This window comes from Rhinatrema bivittatum, chromosome 1 (genome assembly GCF_901001135.1).
Source record: "Rhinatrema bivittatum chromosome 1, aRhiBiv1.1, whole genome shotgun sequence".
NCBI classification, from domain to species: domain Eukaryota; kingdom Metazoa; phylum Chordata; class Amphibia; order Gymnophiona; family Rhinatrematidae; genus Rhinatrema; species Rhinatrema bivittatum.
Window position 1 is genome coordinate 63,248,043 of NC_042615.1, and position 20,792 is coordinate 63,268,834.

At 42.0% G+C, this 20,792-nt stretch overlaps 1 protein-coding gene across 1 annotated transcript in view; it reads left to right on the forward strand.

The window, feature by feature from the left end:
• The window catches only part of LOC115097169, a 260,825-nt gene that overhangs the window by 133,939 nt on the left and 106,094 nt on the right, over positions 1-20,792 (forward strand). Inside the window, exon 13 of the mRNA XM_029612784.1 lies at positions 4,766-4,865. Coding sequence (XP_029468644.1) covers positions 4,766-4,865 — 100 coding nt within the window. The remainder of the gene's footprint in view (positions 1-4,765; positions 4,866-20,792) is intronic.

Below are 20,792 nucleotides of genomic sequence, written 5' to 3' on the forward strand. Positions count from 1 at the left end.
TGCCAGGGATTACAAACCCCTGTTGCAGAAGCCGATGACAAATTCAGAGCCCAGTTTTTGGTGGTTGGTCATTACTCACTGTATCATGTTCATAAACAGGCATGAGAGACACAAAAGTTCATAGGAAGGTAGGTTTTTAATTATTATTTGTAAGAAAAAGTTTTTGTCACGCTTTCTGGGGAGGTTTTTAAAAAGTTGATCTTGAACTCGTATAACATATGTTCATTCCTAGAGACACTGAAAAACAATTAGATTGTGTCTAAAATATTGGACAGAGGACCCGGGCTGAACATCACTCCACTGGAATGACAGAACCTTCTTAGGGCAGCTTCATTTGCTGATTCCTGCAGCATCTTCAGCTTGAGAGGGAGCCCTGATGTTTATGTCCTATGTGGAATCATGACGAAAACAAACAGGAACCAGATGTAGATGTGCAAATATTTTGCTTTGAAAAGAAATATGTGTTTAATTTATAATAAGACTGCCAAATGGAACATAAATGTAACCCCCTTGAGACAGTGGATATTAACTAAATGTGAACAGGAAGGTGCCATAGTTTTGACGGCATAATGCTAACAGGTTATTTGGTGCCAGGACTTGGTTAGGCAATATGCACTTGTTTTGGGTTTTTTGGGGGGAGGGGGAGGGGACAGATCTGGCATCCTGGATCTGAATGCAGCCTGCGTAGCTATGATAGGATATTCCTAAACCTTTATGAATAGGGACATTCCATCCTCTGCAACTGTTTTTTTCTTGCTCCTTGGATGACCTCGTTCATTATTATGTAAGAACATAAGTAGAATATACCACAAAACTAAGTCCAGTGGGGAAGTATAGAAATAATCAGTGCTCAAGTCCAAAAGAACCTCACTAATAATAAACTTCAAAAGTCAATTAATTTGAAGAAAACACAAGGCAGAGCTTTCGGAAAGATGTGGACTAGAACGTAAATAGAGTTATATCCTGTGTAGGGTTATCCCAAGGGTCCATCAAGTCCAGCATCCTGTCTTCCTCGTGGCCAATCCAGATCTCTAGGAATCGCTGGCAGATCCCTACGAGTAGCTCCATTTCTTGCTGCCCATTCCCAAGGATAAGCAATAGCTTTCCCAAAGTCTAGCTGGTTAATAATTGTTTATAGATATTTTTCTCAGGAACTTGTCCAGACCCCTTTTAAATTCAGCTATGCTAGGTACAAATTCAATGGCTTAATTGTGCGTTGAACGGAAAAATATTAGTACAAGAACTTATTTGAGCAAACGTCTCAGCTGGTAAAGTGATCCAGTGCTATAAATACTAAGAGAGGAATGATTGGATAAATCTGTAGCTTGATACTTGGGGGAACTACCTCAGTGGATATAGAACTCTTGTTGGGTTTCAAGCACTGAAAATAAACTGTAAACTACATTGTGCGCTCCAATTCCAACCCGTCTTTATTTAAATCTGCAGACCTATTTTGTTGAGAAATGCCATTGCTAAAATATATCAAAATTGTATTTAGCGTGAAGAAAAGCTGCTTTACCATAATTTCACAGCTCGCATTGTAGTCGGTTTCCTGTATCCGTGATGAGCTGAAAATGTCGGGATCTCTGTTTGAGGACAGGCCCTGAATGCCTTGTCTTTTCTAGGGCTCATAAATCTGCTTTGGATTGCACCCGTAATGTGGTGCACATTGTTTTGCCAGTACGATTTACATGCATAATTTTTAAATCAATATGTATGTGTTAAGTCCTAGCCCCCTGGAATGCCTCTCCCCTGTGTGATATAAAAATGCATATGTGCCCCTGCGTACACGCATCGTTTTATGTGGGTATGGATCGTGGAGTTTTCTGCGGTTAAAGCACTATTTTGCCCACCAAAGTTCTTTTGGAAATGACCCTCTTAAGTTTCTTGCTGAAAATTCCCCTTAAGCAAGCTAGGAAAATGTATCTGCTTAGATTTAGGAGGGGTATTTGTGCGATCGGAGCTGTGCCCCTAAATTTTGCTGGTTAGTGCTGAAAATGCCTCTAGCCTTAGTCCTTTTCTGGCCGGCTGCATTTGTGTGCACAAACCTAGCCGGACAGGAGGCGGATGTTTTTATTCCGTTTAATTTATCTTTCAAAGGTAGCCAGATAGATCACAAAAGAGTGGATTTTTGAAAGGTTTATGTTGCCTACAGTGTTCATAGCTATTGGCTTGGGAACCCTCAAGGATGGTATCAAAAGATCTTCTGAACATAATATTCTGTCTTTTCTACCAGTATCATTTAAATGAACTGATTCAGTGTTCAGTGGAAGGATTTTACTCCTGGGGGAATTCTGTGCACAAACATTTAAAAATTTGCACACAAAACCTTAAATTTCTGCAAAATTCTGCAAACTTTATATTGGTCACAATTTACATGACAGTCTTTAAGTAATTACTTTTTTTTTTTTTTAATTTTTAATTTTCAAAATTTCACACAATTTACATGAAATATTTTCCAAAGAACACGGTACATATATCCATATATCAAACCAATCAATAAATCAAAACCAGTTAAGTAATATATTTTGCTACAGGTTATATATACCTAAATATAAGAAAAAGTGGGGGCCAAAGAAATGGAGCAGTATATCAATACTTTTTAAATAAGAATCAATAGGGAAGCAGCATTATTTTATTCATGTCGATTCTTCTCTGGGTGTACTATGTGAGTGACTGATCAGAAAACCCCTGAGCTGTTCTGGTTCAAAAAAGACATAATTATTATTTAAGTATTTAACACAACATTTACTGGGGTACTTCAAAACATAACGGGCCCCTAAACTTAGGACCCTCTCTCTCATACCAAGAAATTCTTTCCTTCGAAGTTGTGTTAACTTTACAATATCAGGGTAAATCCAAATTTGTGCTCCATAGAACAAAGCAAGCCTGTTTCTCAAAAACATTTTTAGCACATGATGTCGGTCTGAAATAAAAGCAAAAAAGTAACCAGCATAGACTTTCGTTCTTTAATTTCTGAGTCCACAGATAACTCCAGAAGTTCTGAAATAGCCAGAGTATTCCTTCTCTCTTCTTCTTGGCCACTTTCCCTTTGAGGCAAGTAATATACTTTAGTGCAAACTGGTAGGATTTAAACAGTTCAGCTGGTGAAATCCTCCTGATGACCGGAAAAGTAATCACCCTTAAGTTTAGAATTCTCAGGGTGTGTTCCACTTTTTCCATTCTTTTTTCCATAACCAGTTCAGATTTTATAATATTTTGCTGGCAAGTTTCAACTTTGAATATTCTATCTTCATGATTTTCAATTTTTGTATTAAATACACTAATTAAACTATTATTCACCATCGTCTGATTTTTTGCCTCCATAGTCACACTTGCTAGTGATTTTAATGTTGTTTCTATTGCTTAAAAGCAAGTAATTACATTTTAAATTAATACAGAAAAAAGTTATTACTTAAAGATGCAGAACTGTAAATATTTTGAGCAGAATTTCCCTAGAAATTCACTGTAAGAGTGTCCCTTCCACTCGCTCTCCCTCCTCCCCTGGCCACTTTGCCCTCTCAGGCCCCAACTCCTCCACCTGCCAGTATCTCTCCCCTCCACCTCTAGGCTCAACCCCTTCCACTCTGTTTCACTCCCAGAGTTTGACTCCGTTCTCAGTACTGCCCCTCTCACAGGCTCCCTCTGTCCTTCCCTCTCTCACACACATGCTTCCTCTCTAATACATACACACACCCTCATACAGGCTCCCTCACTCTCTCGCACACACACATCCCCCTCATACAGGGCCCTCTTTCTTGCATACGCACCCTTTCGCTTTCACACATACGTCCTCACACAGACTACCTATGACTCTCTCTTACACACCCGTTCACATAGGCTCTGTCTCACACATACACAATCCTTTCACTCAGGCTAGCACCCTCACATACACAGGATCCCTTTTTCATACACACGAGCTCCCAATCTCTCACACACATACACACTCCTTCACAATCTCCTCATATAGGCTCCCTCTCTCTGAAACCCACACTCAAGCATCCCCCCGCTCTCTTACCTCTTACCTCTCACCCTCCCCTCTCTCTATCCTCTCTCTCTCTCTCACACAAACACACACACACACATTCTCTCTCACCGGGGCCTTTATCTTCACTGCGAGCGAAGCACACTCTATTTGCGGCACTCGGAGACCTTCCATTTTCGCCTCGAACGGCGCACCCGGGCCTTCATCTTCGCTGTGCGCAGGGCGCATCCCACGGCACACGCGGGCCTTCGTCTTTGCGTGCTCTATTCGCGGCATGCCGGGGTCTCATCTGCTATTTTCTACTCAGAATTTAACCATTCTGTGCAGAAAATGGCAATTCTGCGCAAATTCTGTGCTCCGCGTAGCGCAGAATTCCCCCAGGACTAGGATTTCCCATTCCTATACTGTGCTAGTCATGATCTCCTTATATTATCTCTAGAATTATTTGATTATTTTTATATATTTTACTTCATCCTCCTGTTTATTAAGATAATAGGTTTCTTTGTGCTTTATGCACACTCGAGCATGTGCAGGCAGGACAGGTTAAAAGGAGGGTGATATCTCCTTAAGCTTAGTACATGAAAACGGGATGATCTCTAGCATGAGTTGCAAAATTATTTTTTACATCTATCTGAAATAAAAAAAAAACAAAAAAAAAAACTTGGACTGAGTGAGGATTGTTAATGTATTTATGTAAAGTTAATAATCCCTGGAATATAATAGCAGTGTATCTTTGTCTTTTGCAATCATTGATGGTATTTCTGGATATTTTGAACCCAGGGTCCCAGGGAAGTTGTTCTATGGCTTGCTGTGCACCACAGGGAGAAGAAGGCACTGGAGATCTTTTCGAGAGAGATAGCAGCTGCTGGGACTGGAATGGGTAAATCTAATTCCTTTTTCATATGTCATTGGGTGGATGCTGTGAGATAATCCTGTCATTATAAAGGTGACCTCACAAACATTGTTTTGATATGTAAAGTAGAAATGAATCAACAAACAAGTTGTAGGTGATTCCTTGTTTTTTTGAACTAACATAATACATTTGTGACTAGCTTTCAGTTGGGCAGTGCAAAATGAGCCACAGATGATTTTGACTTAATCTACAAGTAAAGTACAGGCTGTATTACAGTGGTAGTGGTGGTTTTAAAAGCTGTAAAGAGTTTTAAAGTTAAAGAATTGGGTGGGGGATGATATGGGTTGGCACAGTGCACGGTATGGTATTTTGCACCATTTTCTTCTTTTTGAGTTTGTTTGCTTCTTACTGGTGTATGTATACCTGTGTGCTGAGAGAATGGTTTGTGAATGTTGAATTAATTCTGTGTGTAGTTCAAGGTTTAATTTGAATTCTGAGTGTGTCCGTGTGTGCTGAGAAACTTGCTCTAAGAAGGTGTGAGGGCTGGTTCCTGGCTGAGAAATCACTGCTGTTTGAGACCCACCCACCCCAGTCACATTTTTTATATATAGACAATCCAGTAAAGACAAATTATTTTTCATAGTAAGAGTCAGAGATTTACATCAATGTGTAAATTAGCCCTGATTTTAGTAAATGAGTGATTTTAGTCCTATTTCAGGTTATTTACAGTACAAGGTAACATAAAGAATAACTACATTTGATTAAGCATATTCACTTCTTAAACAGATTTTGTGCACCCAGTGCAAAAGAGATCCTGGCTCTCACAGGATGAGAGGCCAGAGTAGCAGACCTGGAAGTGTTGAGGCAGACAGAGAGATGTATAGAGGAAATCTTCAGGAACATAATAGAACAGTCCCAATTCCAGGCTGGTAGCCCCTGTGCTGCCTTGGCGTTGCAAGGTCACCTGGAAGGAGATCACTTTGGTCTGGTAGGAACTGATCCTATAGTGGGACCTGCCCTCCAAGATGTGTCTGCCCTTGCACCTAGGAGGGAAAGGTTAGCACTGCTGGTGTAGTGGGTAGTTTGATCCTAAAGCATGTAGATTGCTGGGTGGCTGGTGGGTGTGAGGATCACCTGGTAACTTTCCTGCCTGGTGCAAATGTGGCACCAGGCGTATCACCTAGTTAGGATTTCAGAGAGTGCTGGGGAAGAGATGGCTGCTTTGGTACATATATGTATGAATGACATTGGATGGTACAGGAGTGAGATGCTAGAGGCTAAATTTAGGCTTTTAGGTAGGAAATTGAAATCCAGGGCTGCATTCTTAGAAATACTCTTTTTTCCATGCACAGGATCCCAGAGGCAGGCTGAGCTCCAAAGTCTCAATGCATGGATGAGACGATGGTGCAGGGAAGAGGGCTTTAGATTTGTTAGGAACTGGGGAATATTCTGGGTAAAGGGGAGCCTTTTCCAATGGGGTGGATTCCACCTTATACTGGGTAGAACCTGGCTGCTGGCACTGACATTTAAAAAGAAGATAGCGCAGCTTTTAAAGTATTGGTGAAAGCCAATAGTGTCTCAGAAGCTCATGGTTTGGAGGAAGGTGTCTTCCGAGAATGCTGTCATAATGATGAAGTTAAAATCTCCTGATAGAGGGGCTGACGTAAAGCTTAAAGAAGCAGAGATAGATTTAAATAAATTGTACACCAATATGAATGACTCCAAACTGCTTGTATCATTTGCTAATAAACAGGTTGTGAATACAAGCCAAAAATATACTTTGAAATGTTTATATGCAAATGTAGAAGCCTGAGAAATAAGATTGGAGAATTAGAATGTATGGTACTAACAAAGATAGAGCCATAGTTGGCATCTCAGAGGAGGATGATCAGTGGTACACTGTGATATGAGAGCACTAATTATATCAATATGATAGGCTAGATCAACTTGGTGGAGGGGTGGCTCTATATGTTAAGGATGGCATACAGTCGAGCAGGATAAAAGTTCTGCAGGAAATACACTGCACTCTAGAACTGTTAAAAATGAAAATTCCAAGTTTGATGGGAAAGAGTACAGTAGTGGGGGTATATTACTGGCCACCTGGTTAAGATGAGAAAACACTGTAAAATGTTAAGAGATTAGAAAGGGTAATAAAATTGACAAAACAATAATAATGGGAAATATTGCATCAGGACATGCTAGGGAGGTAACACAGTAACATTGTAAATGACGGCAGAAAAAGACACTGATGGCCCATCCAGTCTGCCCAGCAAGGTTCTTTTTAAAGTTTCTAGATGCTATAAATGCTTTCTTTATGCAGCAGCTGGACATGAATCCTTCGAGGGGAGGATCCTCTTTAGATCTAGTTCTCAGTGGAACTCAGGGCCTGACACAAGGGGTAAAGGTGGTGCATCAGCTTGGTAATAGTGTTCATAATGCAATTACATTTGATATAATCCCTGGAAGGTGAATACTAAATAAAACTACTGCAATGGAATTTAACTTTAAAGAGGGAGATTAATAAAATGAGGAAATTAGAAAAAAAAAAACCCTAAAATGAGTGGTTGCCAAGATTAAAGGGTTTTGCATGAAGCATGGACATTTTTTTTAAAGATACCAGATCCTCTGGAGCTTTAAGAAAATCTCTGATTCCTTTGAAAAAATACCTGTTGGATGTCCTTCAGTCCCCAGGCAAGGTTTTCTATTCCTGGGACTAAGGAGTAAGTGCACTCTGGCTACCTGCAGACAATTCACTGTTCCTGGAATGCTTCCAGCCAAGTTCAGGAGACAAATACACTCCTTCGATGAGCAAGGAAAGGCAGCTCTCCTTTCCTCCTCTGGAGCTCTGGCTACCACAACCCTTTGCTGTCTTCGTCCAGCTCTTCTAGACGTCAACTCCGCCTAGTGACTCGTGGAGTTACCTTTATAGACTTTGGACATAGAGACCCACCCTGTAGGAGATAGACCCTGGTTATCACTCAGAAAATGAATATACACCCATGGAACCTTCCACTATTGGAAGTATCCACATTATAACATATAGACATCTTGTTTCCTTATGATAAAGGCCTAGAGGGTTCTACAGATGTATATGAAGGATGCAAGAATGGAGCTTTGATGATTAATTCTACAGCTCATGAGGGAGAAAGGAGGAGAAAAACTGAGCTCAGGTCCCTGAAGATGGCAGCAGTAGGTGGCAGTGCTACAGGGTTAGGCAACTCGGGTTCTGGAGGGCCTCAAACAGGTCTGTATTTCAGCACATCCACAACGAATATGCATGAGACATTGTTGCATAGAATGTAGGCAGTGCATGCAAAAGTATCTCATGCATTCATGAAAACCAGGACTGAGTTGCCTACTCCTGAATTAGTACATCAGGAATGCTACTATGTAACAAACATTTCACAACTGCAAATGTTGTTTTTACAAAGCTGTAAACATGTAGTCTCTTGTATGCAGCTGTACAGCAATGCGTATGGCTAGTTGCGCTTTAGAAGTCATAAATGGTAATAGAGCCAAATGTACTAAGCATTTTTCCCACATATGCAAAACGGGAAATATCGTAACCCGGACCCTAAAATACATTATTCAATAAATCTGTCTCCCTGTATAAATCTATGAGGAAAAAAACATTTTAAATAGGTTTCTTAAGTGACTTTATTCTTACATAATTGGCATTCCTGATATTCCCTGCTCTGCCTGGTTATAGAGATAATAGTTAAAGCAGTGTTTGTTGATTTAAAGCTTTGTTTACAGAAGCAGGGTCAATGAATGGTCATAGACTGTAATTTATAATGGTTATGTTCTTCTAGCATTTGCAAAACATGATGCTGCTTTTTAGCTATGGTCATATCTATGTTTTATCTGAGTTGCAAAAAAAAAATGCATTAGCCACTTGTCAATTTGCAGGACAAGAATGGGAAGCTATTAAACAGGAAAAGAGACATAGGAGTAATCACCTCAGATGACCTGAAGGTTGCCAGTCAATGTAATAATGAAACTGGGAAAGTAAACAACATGGTATGGGTGCATAAGCAGAGGTACCATCAGCAGGAAAGAGGAGATATTATTGTCCTTGTATAGGCCACTAGTGAGAGTTCCCCTTGAATACCTTCATAAGGATATTGGAAATATGGAAGCAGTTCAGAGAAGAGGTACTAAAAATAGTAAATGCTCTGAATCACGTGCTCTGCATACAGAGAATTAAGATACTCAGACTGGAAGAAAAAAAGAGAAGGAGGGATATGTTAAAACCATTCAAATAGGGAGAGCGAGATGCACTCTCTACCAGGGCAAGATCCTGCTAGGGCGAGAGAACGATGTAGGAATCTCATCTTTGTGTGCCTTTCCTCACTCCAAATCATGTCAAATCTTCACTGATATGTATTGTGCTGTTCGTACATCTCACTGTGCATGTAAAACTAGCCCTAAGAACCCTAGGCCACCACCAAAACCTCACCTCAAGTTACTAGATGGCCTTCCTGTAGTGGTACTCTCTCTCTCTTTTTCTCTCTCTCTTTCTCCCTCCTGCGAATTCCATGTTAGGTATATCGCACAGCCCCTCATTTTCATAAACCCTGCCCAAACTTCTCCCCTTTGACTACATTTTAAAAATTTGCATTCGCATCACGCGATGTGATAACGCATTTTGATGAATGACCCTGTTAGTGGCTAGATATAGAGTCCATGATTACAGGGTTCTGGAGGATTCTCGCTGCAATAATCAGCCTAGGTGTGATGGGAGGATTATGAAATAGTGGGGAAATCCCCAGTTAGTTGCAAATATAGGCTCATGGTACCAAGAACTGGTTCTGATTGAACAGCAGATCCGAAGAAACTGCCAGGTAAAAAAATAAAAAAAGAAACATTCAAATATGTAGCAAGTTTCAGTAAAGAACCAGAATGTACAATTTTTCATTGAAAAGGAAATTCATGTACACGGGATCATGATTCAAAGTTGGAGGGTGGAGGCTCAGAAGAAATGTGAAAAAATAATATTTTACTGAGAGAGTGGAGGTCGGTATGGTGACAGAACTTAAGCATGCTTGGGACAGATACAGAGGGCAGCGGCAAAAACAGAGGTAAAAGACTGGGTAAAACACATGAGACAGAAAACGACTTGGGTATTGGTTTTAAGTATGTGACCTTGTATACTCAGATACACAGAATGTAAAGCGACCAACGAGAGAAGACAAAAAAAACTGACTTGGATAAGTAGCAGTTTTCTGCAGCCAGCCAAGTGGCTATAGCTGACAACTGAGGTAGATGCTTGGCTAGAGAAGTGTAGAGAACAAGCGGGCAGATGGGCTAGACCAGGGGTGCATAGATTCAATCCTCGTGGGCCACAACCCAGTGAGGTTTGTAGGGTTTCCATAATGAATATGCATGAGATCTATTTGCATGCACCACTTTCATTGTATACAGAGAGATCTCATGCATATTCATAGCGGAAAGCCTTAAAACCCGACTGGGTGCTAGACTAATTGGTCCTTAACTGCTATTCTACTAGTTTTTTTCAAAAACTGCAAATCAGAATTAATAACGCTTTGTATTTTTATTTATTTTCATTCACAATTAAATCTCAAAATCACAAACATCTTCCAGTATGAAATGAAATATGCACACAAGGAAAAATTATGTGAAAAAAGTTTAAAAAGCCATCCTGCACATTCCCTATATATGGCTCGATACTGTAAGGCCGCGGTAGAAACAGTGCGGCAGTGTCAGGCGCACCCTTCCTCCCCGCACGCACAGTTCTCTTGACCTAGCGCCTGATACTCTCTTCTAATTGCATGCAGATGCATGCCGCGGCTGTGAAGCGTTAGGGAAGGGTTATGCCCGCGCAACCCATTTTACTGTATAGGCGCTTAATACAGCGCCTATACAGTAACCTGGGTGCACTGGTACCTGTCATTTCAAATGTCATTTCAAATGACATTTGAAATGACAGGCACCAGGAAGTGTAAAAAACAAAATTTTTAAATACCTGTCGGAGGGCTGCGTGGGTCCCGGCGGGCGGCGGGATCCAGGGGGCGGGTGGTCGCGTGTTAAATCTAGGCCGCGGGCGGGTGGGCGCCTGTTCCAGGCGGCGGCGGGGGCGGGTGGAAGCGCGTTAGTTTCAGACGGCCGGCGCCGGGGGGCGGGTGGTCGCGTGTTAAATCTAGGCCGGGTCGCACAGGCGCGCATTCATCCAGGCGGAGGAGCCAGCGGCGAAAGCAGCCGGCTCCTCCGCCTGGATGAATGCGCGCCTGTGCGACCCCTGCGATTCGGTGCTCAAGGCAGTCACATGCCGTGACGTCGGGCGTCATGAAGTCACGCCTTGAGCGCCGAATCGCAGGGGTCGCACAGGCGCGCATTCATTCATCCAGGCGGAGGAGCCGGCAGCTTTCGCCGCCGGCTCCTCCGCCTGGATGAATGCGCGTCTGTGCGACCCGGCCTAGATTTAACACGCGACCACCCGCCCCCCGGCTCCCGCCGTCGCCCGCCGGCTGTCTGAAACTAACGCATGTCCACCCGCCCCCGCCGCCGCCGCCGCCTGAAACAGGCGCCCACCCGCCCGCGGCCTAGATTTAACACGCGACCACCCGCCCCCCGGATCCCGCCGCCGGCCGCCTGGACCCACGCGGCTCTCCGACAGGTATTTAAAAATTTTTATTTTTTTTCCTGACAGGTTTTATGTGTCCCACAGCATTACATTTTCTCGATCATCTCTGTATCGCTTTTTTTTTTATTGTGTTTTATTGTTTTTGAGTATCTTAAGCGGTGTCGATGGATTTGTTACTAGACTCACAGTCCTAACACCTACTAGGGGGAGGCGGTAAACTAACACGTTAAGGCCGCGGCAAAACAGCGGGTTACTAAGGAGATAATATCAGCGCCCGTTACAGTATCGGAGGGGAATAGCTAATTCCTTCATTATACAGCTAATTCGTTCATTTACACATCATATACATGCTGCGTGCGGAAAGGGTTATGTGTCTATTTTACGAAGCGCTAAGGACGCGTGAAACTGGAGACTGTATCGCTGGATCGCCTTACTCATCTGTATTGTGCGCTCCCAGCACGTTACAGACGGGGAATCTTTAACCGCACGTTACTGTATCGACCTGATAGTCTGCTAACGCAGGAGCGGGCCATTTTACAAATAAATAAATACATTCTGGTGCTTGGCCAGGTCAGGTTTTCAGGATATCCTTAATAAATGTGAATGAGACACATTTACATGCAATTGAGGTAGTGTGCATGCAAATCTCTCTCATGCATATTCATTGGAGATGTCTTGAAAACCCTCCAGGACCAGATTTGCCCACCCCTGTACTAACACGAGGGATCAAAAGAGGAAAACCATAGAGGCAGGGTACCAAAGGTGAAAAGCAAAATGATTACATTTGCATATATTTCTCCTGGTAAATTACAATAAGCAAGTAACTGATTCATTTCCTGTTACACAGAAACAATATTCCTGGCTTTGGTAACAGGACGTTTCTTAGAGCTGAAGATCAGCCTTCAAAGCCAAATGCTTTGAAGTGTCATGAAAGATAGAATATTAAAAAAAAAAAAAAGAAGCTACCACTGAGAGAGTTTATAAGAAAGATCTTACATTTTCTTACTTGTCAGGCATTTATTTACAAGGGAAACAATCAAAAGTTTCTGTGTCAATAGCCTGAGCTTTCTGACACATGGACATTTTTTTCTCCTTTACAAACATCTGGGGAAAGCCCAGATCTTTCTATAGCAGAAATACCAATGAGGAAATCATTTTCTTGTCTTGCTGAAAGACAAAGGTTGCTAAAAGAGTGGACCTTGCCAGCACTATCTCTGATGAATTTTCTGTCATTGCAGTCAGGCCCAGACGATTGCTGAAAAGTCTATGATTCCTTTGATCTTCCTTCTGTTCCCGCTGCATGCTTACCAGCTGGGCTAAAAGTAAGCTTTCTAACAGGGAATTGCTTCATCGGGAACTTCAAGGATTTCAACAAAGTATTACTTCGGTGTAGTTAAGGGGATTTACACAGGACCTCTTGGAAAGTTCTCAGATTCAAAGGATGTGCATTGCTCTTTAGCATCTCGAGCTTCCCATGGACTGTAGCATACTTATGATACATTATTACCTAATGAGAGCAATTTTTCAAGCCATTTTGTGAGGTAAACTGGTCTGACTGAATATTTCCCTCCTCTGCCTAGCCGAAAGTATGTGTGGGCTTCTACAATGACTTACTTTCAGACTGATCAAAAAGAGCTGTTCCCTTTGAGCATGTGTAAATCGAGGGTGGAAAACAGCTCCACCATTCATGTGAACATGGCGTCTCTGTTAAAAACGTTTTAAAATATATCCGAAGCAGGAAACCAGTAAGGAATTTGGTTGGACCGTTAGATGACCGAGGGGTTAAAAGGGCTTTAAGGGAAGATAAGGCCATTGCAAAAAAGACTAAATGAATTCTTTGCTTCTGTTTTTACTATTGAGGATGTTGGGGAGATAATGGTCCTGGAGATGGTTTTCAAGGATGATTAGTCAGTTGAATTGAACCAAATAATTGTGAACCTGGTAGCTGTAGTAAGCAAGACAAACTAAAGTGTAGCAAATCATCTGGACTGGATGGTATGCACCCAGGGTTCTGAAGGAACTAAAAAATGAAATTTCAGATCTATTAGTTAAAATTTGTAACCTATCATTAAAATCATCCATTGTACCTGAAGACTGGAGGGTGGCTAATGTAACCCCAGTATTTAAAAAGGGCTCCAGGGGTGATCTGGGAAACTATAGGCCGATGATCCTGACTTCAGTGCTGGGAAAAATAGTGGAAATTATTATAAAGATCAAAATCACAGAACATATAGAAAGACATGGTTTAATGGAACACAGTCAGCATGGATTTACCCAAGGGAAGTCTTGCCTCACAAATCTGCTTTATTCTTTTGAAGGGGTTAATAAACATGTGGATAAAGATGAACTGGTAAATGCAGTATATTTGGATTTTCAGAAGGCGTTTGACAAAGCCCCTCATGAGAGGCTTCTAAGAAAACGAAAAAGTCATAGGAGGCTATGTCCTGTCATGGATTACAAACTGGTTAAAAGCCAGGGAGCAGAGAGTAGGATTAAATGGTCAATTTTCTAAGTAGAAAAAAGTAAACAGGAGGACCTTGCAAGATTGGAAGATTGGGGATCCAAATGGCAGATGAAATTTAATGTGGACAAGTGCAAGGTGATGCATATAGGGAAAAATAATCCATGCTATAGTTACACGATGTTAGGTTCCATATTAGGAGTTACCACCCAGGAAAAAGATCTAAGCATGATAGTGGATAATACATTGAAATCGTCGGCTCAGTGTTAGAAATTATTAGGAAGGGAATGGAAAATAAAACGGAAAATATCATAATGCCTCTGTATCACTCTATGGTGAGACTGCACCTTGAGTACTGTGTACAGTTCTGGTTGCCACATCTTAAAAAAGATATACTTGCACTGGAGAAGGTACAGAAAAGGGAGACCAAAATGATACAGTTCAGCTTGGAGAAGAGACAGATGAGGAGGGATATGATAGAAGTCTATAAAATCATGGGAGGACTAGAACAGGTAAATGTGAATCGGTTATTTATTCTTTCAGATAATAGAAGGACTAGGGGGCACTCAATGAAGTTAGCAAATTGTACATTCAATCAAATCAGAGAAAATTCTTTTTCACGCAATGCACAATTAACTCTGGAATTTGTTGCCAGAGGATGTGGTTAGTGCAGTTAGTGTAGCTGGGTTTAAAAAAGGTTTGGATACGTTCTTGGAGGAGAAGTCCATTAAGTGGTGTTAATTAAGCTGACATAGGTAATAGCCACACTATTACTGGCATCAGTAGCATGGAATAGACTTAGTTTTTGGGTACTTGCCAGGTTCTTATGGCCTGACTTGGCCACTGTTGGGAACAGGATGCTGGGCTTGATGGACCCTTGGTCTGACCAGTATAGTATCTTCTTTTTTTTTTTTTTACATTTTTATTGGTGGTTAACACAAACAGTACAATAAAATCAGATTCAGCATAAAACACCACCATTGAGTACATTTTTATTCCCTAGGTTAATCCCACCCTCCCTCCCTCCCCAGCCAACCATAGGGGATCATCTGGTATGAACTCATAGATACTCAAGAATCTTAAGTTCACACTTTGTATTTTACAGTCTCATTCATCAACACTCTTCTCTTGCCCGTCCCATGTAGAGGCGATCCAGTGGCGGTAGTATAGAGGGACCGCACCCCTCCTCTCCAAGTTCAAATTGCCTTAATCATCTCCAGAGGCACGCCAGTGTAAGTAGGCATCCCAGGTTTGATGAAAAGACTGGAGCTGGAGATAATGGACACCCTTGTCTGGTGCCCCTGCCAACAATAAATTGGTTAGAGTATCTCCCATTGATTTTTAAGCAGGCTCTGGGCTTTTCATATAGTTTGGTAAGCCAGCCACAAAAGCAAGGGCCAAATCCCATTTTTTTAAAACCCCAAACAAAAACGGCCAGCGCACCATATGGAATGCCTTTTCGGCATCGATAGATAGAAATAGCACTTCCGACTTGCTTGAGTGTGCCACCCACATCAAATTTAAGAGTTTGTGGATGTTGTCTCCTGCCAATCTCCCTGGTATAAATCCCGCTTGGTCTTGATGTATAAGCTTTGGTATCTGAATTTCTCTTCAGCCTGCTGTTACGAGCTCCTGCTCTCTGCCATCGTAGGTGCTGGTCTTTGGCAGAGTATTTCCGAGCTCCGGGCCCTGTGCTTGTCGTGGTTTTAAATCCTCTGTCTTGCAAGATGGCCTCCGCCTTGTGTATGGAACGTATCTGAGATGTAATACCATCCCACATGAGGGATAGCCCAAACGGGTGTAGCCATCTATACTTCACATTTTCTTTGCGCAGGAATTGAGTAACTTCCCGAAGATCTGATCAGTTTTGGAGCGTCGCTTGTGAAAAGTCAGCATATATTGAGACTTCTTGATTTTCCCACATCCAGCGATTCTGCTTCCTAGCCGCAGTAGCTATTTTTTCTTTCTGAGAATACTCGTGAAAGCTGACAATTATGTCCCGTGGGGCATTAGCGCTAGCCGGCCTAAGGGCCCGATGCACTCTATCGATTTTTATATCCTGAGCTGATGGAGATTCCTCATGCCCCTCAGGGTTCAATAGAAAATTACAGAAACTGCTTACTACTTTCTCACAATCAGCGTTCTCCGGGCTCTCGTGAAGCCTGCGAAATCTGAGGTTTCCCCTCCTGGCCCAATTTTCGAGATCTGCGAGTTTGGCCCGCATAGCAACATTTTCATCTTGCAGCTCATGGAATGAATCTTGTAATTGCTTAGTTAATTCAGATTGCCCTTCCATTCAGGCATCCATTTCGTCCACCCTATTTCCCATGGTTGCCAATTTCTCGTGAAAGTTGTCTAGCATTTCATGAATTTCTTTTTTATAGCTTTTAAGGTCTTGTCGTAAAGCACAGAACCAATTATGAAATTCCGCACGGGTCGGGGCCATCTCCACCAAAATATTGAACTCTTCATCAAGCTTTCTCTGCTCTGAGGCGAGATCAGCAGCCGCTGTGAGTCTGCTTTCCGTTGGGCCTTGCTCAGATACCTTGCGGTATGAAAAATGTTGGAAATCAACGGATTTTCGTTTCCCATCCATCGCTATTTATGTTGTGCGATCGTGCGGCAGAGTTTGATAGAAATTGCAGCTGGCTGAGCTTCTTTGAGCTATAAAAAGCATGGGTATTGAGGGAGTTCGAAAGCTTTGCTGCCATCAGCTAGGTTGATGTCACTTCCTCCCAGTATAGTATCTTCTTATGTTCATCCCAGCATCTTCCTGCAGGACAAAGGGAGAAAAAAAACGTCAGTGTGAAACACAAAAACATCTCCCCACAAGATAGAACAATCATGAATAAGAACTGATGTGTTTCCCTGACTATCCCCTCCCTGCCCTACCCCCCAAAGGAAGGAAAAGTAGTATTTGGGTACCTTTACCAAAGTGGTCTAAAGACCATAGCCAGGAGGCTTCCATTCAGCCTCTGGTGACAATATGGGTTCTGTTGAAATGATGTTGCTGTTGTGAGCCAAATGGAGACCTTCTGCCCATGCCTCAGCCTGGAGCTCTTGGGGGAATCTCTTCTCTGTTCCTGGGCTGGAGCTCGGAGGATGATTCTCTTCTTGACCTTCAGTGGTCCACCATCCAGGATTATGTATAACTGGCTAACTACCACAGCCGCATGGCAGATGAATATGTGTACTTCATTGATTAAACACTGAATTTTAGAACCCCCTAATTAGCCAGAAAATATACACCTGATATTTGCAGTTTAGAAACACCTAAGATCAAAAGGCCTAGTTATATCCTCATCTTATAGAGGGCAATTTTAAAGCCATTTATGGATTTAAATAGCAATTTACCTGGTTAAAATGGCTTGACTGAGAATTGCCCTCCTCTGGCCATGCTCTTCCATAGCGTATGTACTTTTAGCCAGGCTGCGAGGAGGCACTCCCAGAAGCCTGCTTAGAGCGGAGGAGGAAAATAGCGTCTCATTTTCCCAAATGTGCAGACTGTTTTGCCCCCGCTTGGCTGCAGGGTACGTCGGCAACCTTGCGTGCACTTTGCACAAGTTAATTTTGGAAGCAAAACAATGCACATGATTTCCCTTTGAAAATTGGCTGCAGCGTGGGCAGGCTGCACATTGCATATGAAGCAAGCTATTCAGAATTGCTCTAAATGTGGAAAAACCAGCAATAAAGTTGAAGATATGTTGTTGCTCAAGTTTACATTGTCAGACAGCTGCCATCTGTTTACTGTAGGATGACTGGTTGTTTGATTATGTTTCCTCATTGTCTGATAGTATCAGGTCAGGAAAGCACTACTGTATACTGCACAGGCTCATGGTTTTTCCTGTTAAAGAGCCTGCTACATTATGGGGCATTCACAGGCTTCTGGTCCAGTTGAATCCAGGTGAACTCAAATATGCCATCTGAACAGATGTATTTTGTTGGAGTTTACTTCAGCACCAATATCGGTGATCATGAAGACAAGCCAGTGCTCAGCGCACATCTCCAGTTACTGCCTAACGAGGCATCAGAATTCTACCTTGTCAGGCCATTTGTCCTTTATGGGGGTAATTTTGTAACAGCCCTTTATAAGAAAATCGGTAACTGCATGAATACATTGGCACCAGCTTTGAAAGCAAACCTATGCATATAAATCCACTATGAAAATGATCCTGGCAAAACTGCATTCAGGTGTTTCCACCTGCTAATTTGTGTGCAGACCATTTCAAGAAAATTTTTACACGTCTTTGAAAATGCAAAAGTAAGTGCAGAAGTCCGAATCTCTTCCACTCAGTAATGCCTTTACTCAGCCTGGGTAAATTTACATACATGGGCACATACGTTTATCCACATATCGGGGGGCACTTTTATAACGAGCCATCTCCACAGGTAAAGCGCCGTTTTGTCCACGGAAATGCCTTTGAAATGTTCCCTCTGGGAGGAAGAGAAAATTGTGGGTAAGTTAGTGCTTTACCCGCAGAAATGGCTCTTCGGAAATTTGCGCGACTGTTGCTTGCCCAGAATTAGCACTCATACACAATGTATGCATGTAATTGTACATGCCAGGAGAGGCATTGCAGGGAGCAGCTTCCGAGGGGGGCTGGAGTTACATGCATGTTTTTGTATTTTCAGATGTGTGCGTGAATTCTCGCAGCAGAACGATGAGCACCAAATAGTTGCAAATTTGCATATGTCATTTTGCCAGCATAAGCAGACTTAAGTATGTAATTCCACTGTGAAAATTGATGTAACTTATGCGCATATTTGCTGGCTGATTTATACATAATTTTCCTTAGAATGTAATTTTCAAAGGCATTTCCATGGGGCAAAACAATGTTTTACCTGCTGTTTTAAAATTGCCCACCTGATGTATGGGTAAACCTGTTGTAGCGTATTCAGGCCTGCTGCGGCCTCGGGAATAGCCCAGGAGCACAACAAAACTTGACTAAAGTAGTCTGGTGCAAGTATTTATTAACAAACATACTCCGTACAGGGGTATCAGGAGGTCCTACCAGCTCCCTGGGGTCTTCTCAAACTTTCTAGGCCTGTGTTCTTATAGTAGGGTGAAGGGAGCCTATCTTCACCCAGAATCCCTTATGGTCTTCTGCCTTCAGGAGGACTGGGTTAAAAACCTGAGCCGGGCTCCTTGAGGTAGAATGAGGGAGTTATCGGCACACTCTGTCACAGTATGTATGTTTTTTCCTGAACTGAGTGGAGGCATTCCCAGGGGCAAGGCTGGTGAGGAGTTTGGGCTTATGATGCGTGCTTTAGAATTTTCATAGGCATTTAAAATTCCTTAAAGAATTTCTGCGCTCAGTTTAGCATGCATAATTGTGTGTGAGTACTTTCAGTGAAATTATTTTCAGAAGGGAACATACCCATGTCCTTGAAAAGTGGTGTAACATGTACGTGTATATTTGCCGACTAATTAATGCATACTGTTGCAAAATTACCTCCTTAATGTTTTTCCACTCTTCACATAGCCAAAAGGAAGAAACCGTTATCTACCATCTAGATTTTTAAGAGAGCACTTGCTTCGATTTGAATTGATTGAAAACTTTAGGAAGTACATCCAGCTTTTTACTAATTCTGATTCCAGCAAACCTGGTCTTCCAATATTCAAAGGCATTCAGCTAGATAACGTGTTAGTTATCTGACTAAATGCCAATTTTTTATCTGTCTTAGCCGGATAAAAGGCATTTTGGGGCTGTTGTCTGGTTAATTTTAGTCAACATTAAGCAGTCCCAGCTGTAGGATCGCCTCAGAGCAGTCCTAAAGTTATCTGGTTGCATGTGGCTGAATTACTTTACTCTTAACCAGCCTCATTCAAAGGATATAACAGGTTAAGAGCTAATACTGATACAAAAAAAAAAATAATAATAATACAGGCCTGATGGTCTGATTCCCCAAGTTATCCCTATGAAACACCTGAGAGCACTGGTGGCTGAGACCCCTCCCCCCCAAACAAGGCAGAAATATAGCAGAGCTATAGGCCTGAAAACCCTCCTTCCTTTCCCCCTCCTCTTCACATAGAATATGATGGCAGATAAAGAATGCAAGGCCCATCCAGTCTGCCCATTTTTCATTGCTGTTGCAGTATCACAGAACCCTACTTGATCTTCAGTTTTACCTTCGCATCCTCGCCATAGAGACGCCCCTGTGCTTATCCCCGCGTTTTCCTGAATTCTGATCCTGATTTGGCCTGTGCTGGGAGGCTGTTTCATGGAACCACTGCCCCATTCTGTAAATACAAATTTCCTCATTCCTCGGTTTACCTCCTTTGAATTTCATATCATGATCCCTTTATTCTAGAACTTCCAATTTCTTTTGTAAAAAAACCAAAATGTTAAGATCTTAAGACATGGTGAAAAATTCTCTTCACATTGACTTTTTTCTTCTTTGCACAGTTTTTGCAGTTTTTGTGGACAAACTTAGCTAATCTTATCAGTGTGATTCAGTTCAAGTTATTTATCTCAAGAAAGGGCAATTACTTATCTGTAATTATTGTTCTAGGGAAGATAACAATTAGTCACACAAGCTACCTTCTTTCCCTTTGGAGGATTTGTCCATTACCCTTCTCTAACACAAAGTAATTGATGGGAGGATGCAAAAAGTTATGTTCAGCCCAACACAGTTTTACCCTCACTTGAATGCATATTTTGTGAGTGTAAACCTTATTGCCGAGGCAGGAAGGCATTTTAGACTCACAAAATATGCATTCAAAAATGTGAGTCCTGCTTAGTGCCCTTGCATGGAAATCCCTTGCAAAAGAGGGCATTAAGCAATACTCCCTGATGCAGAGGAGAATGCTTGTCCTAATCTAGTTTTTCTTAACGCTGGAAACTTTATTCCAGGCCAGAGATGAAGTTAAGTTTCCAGAGCCGATCAG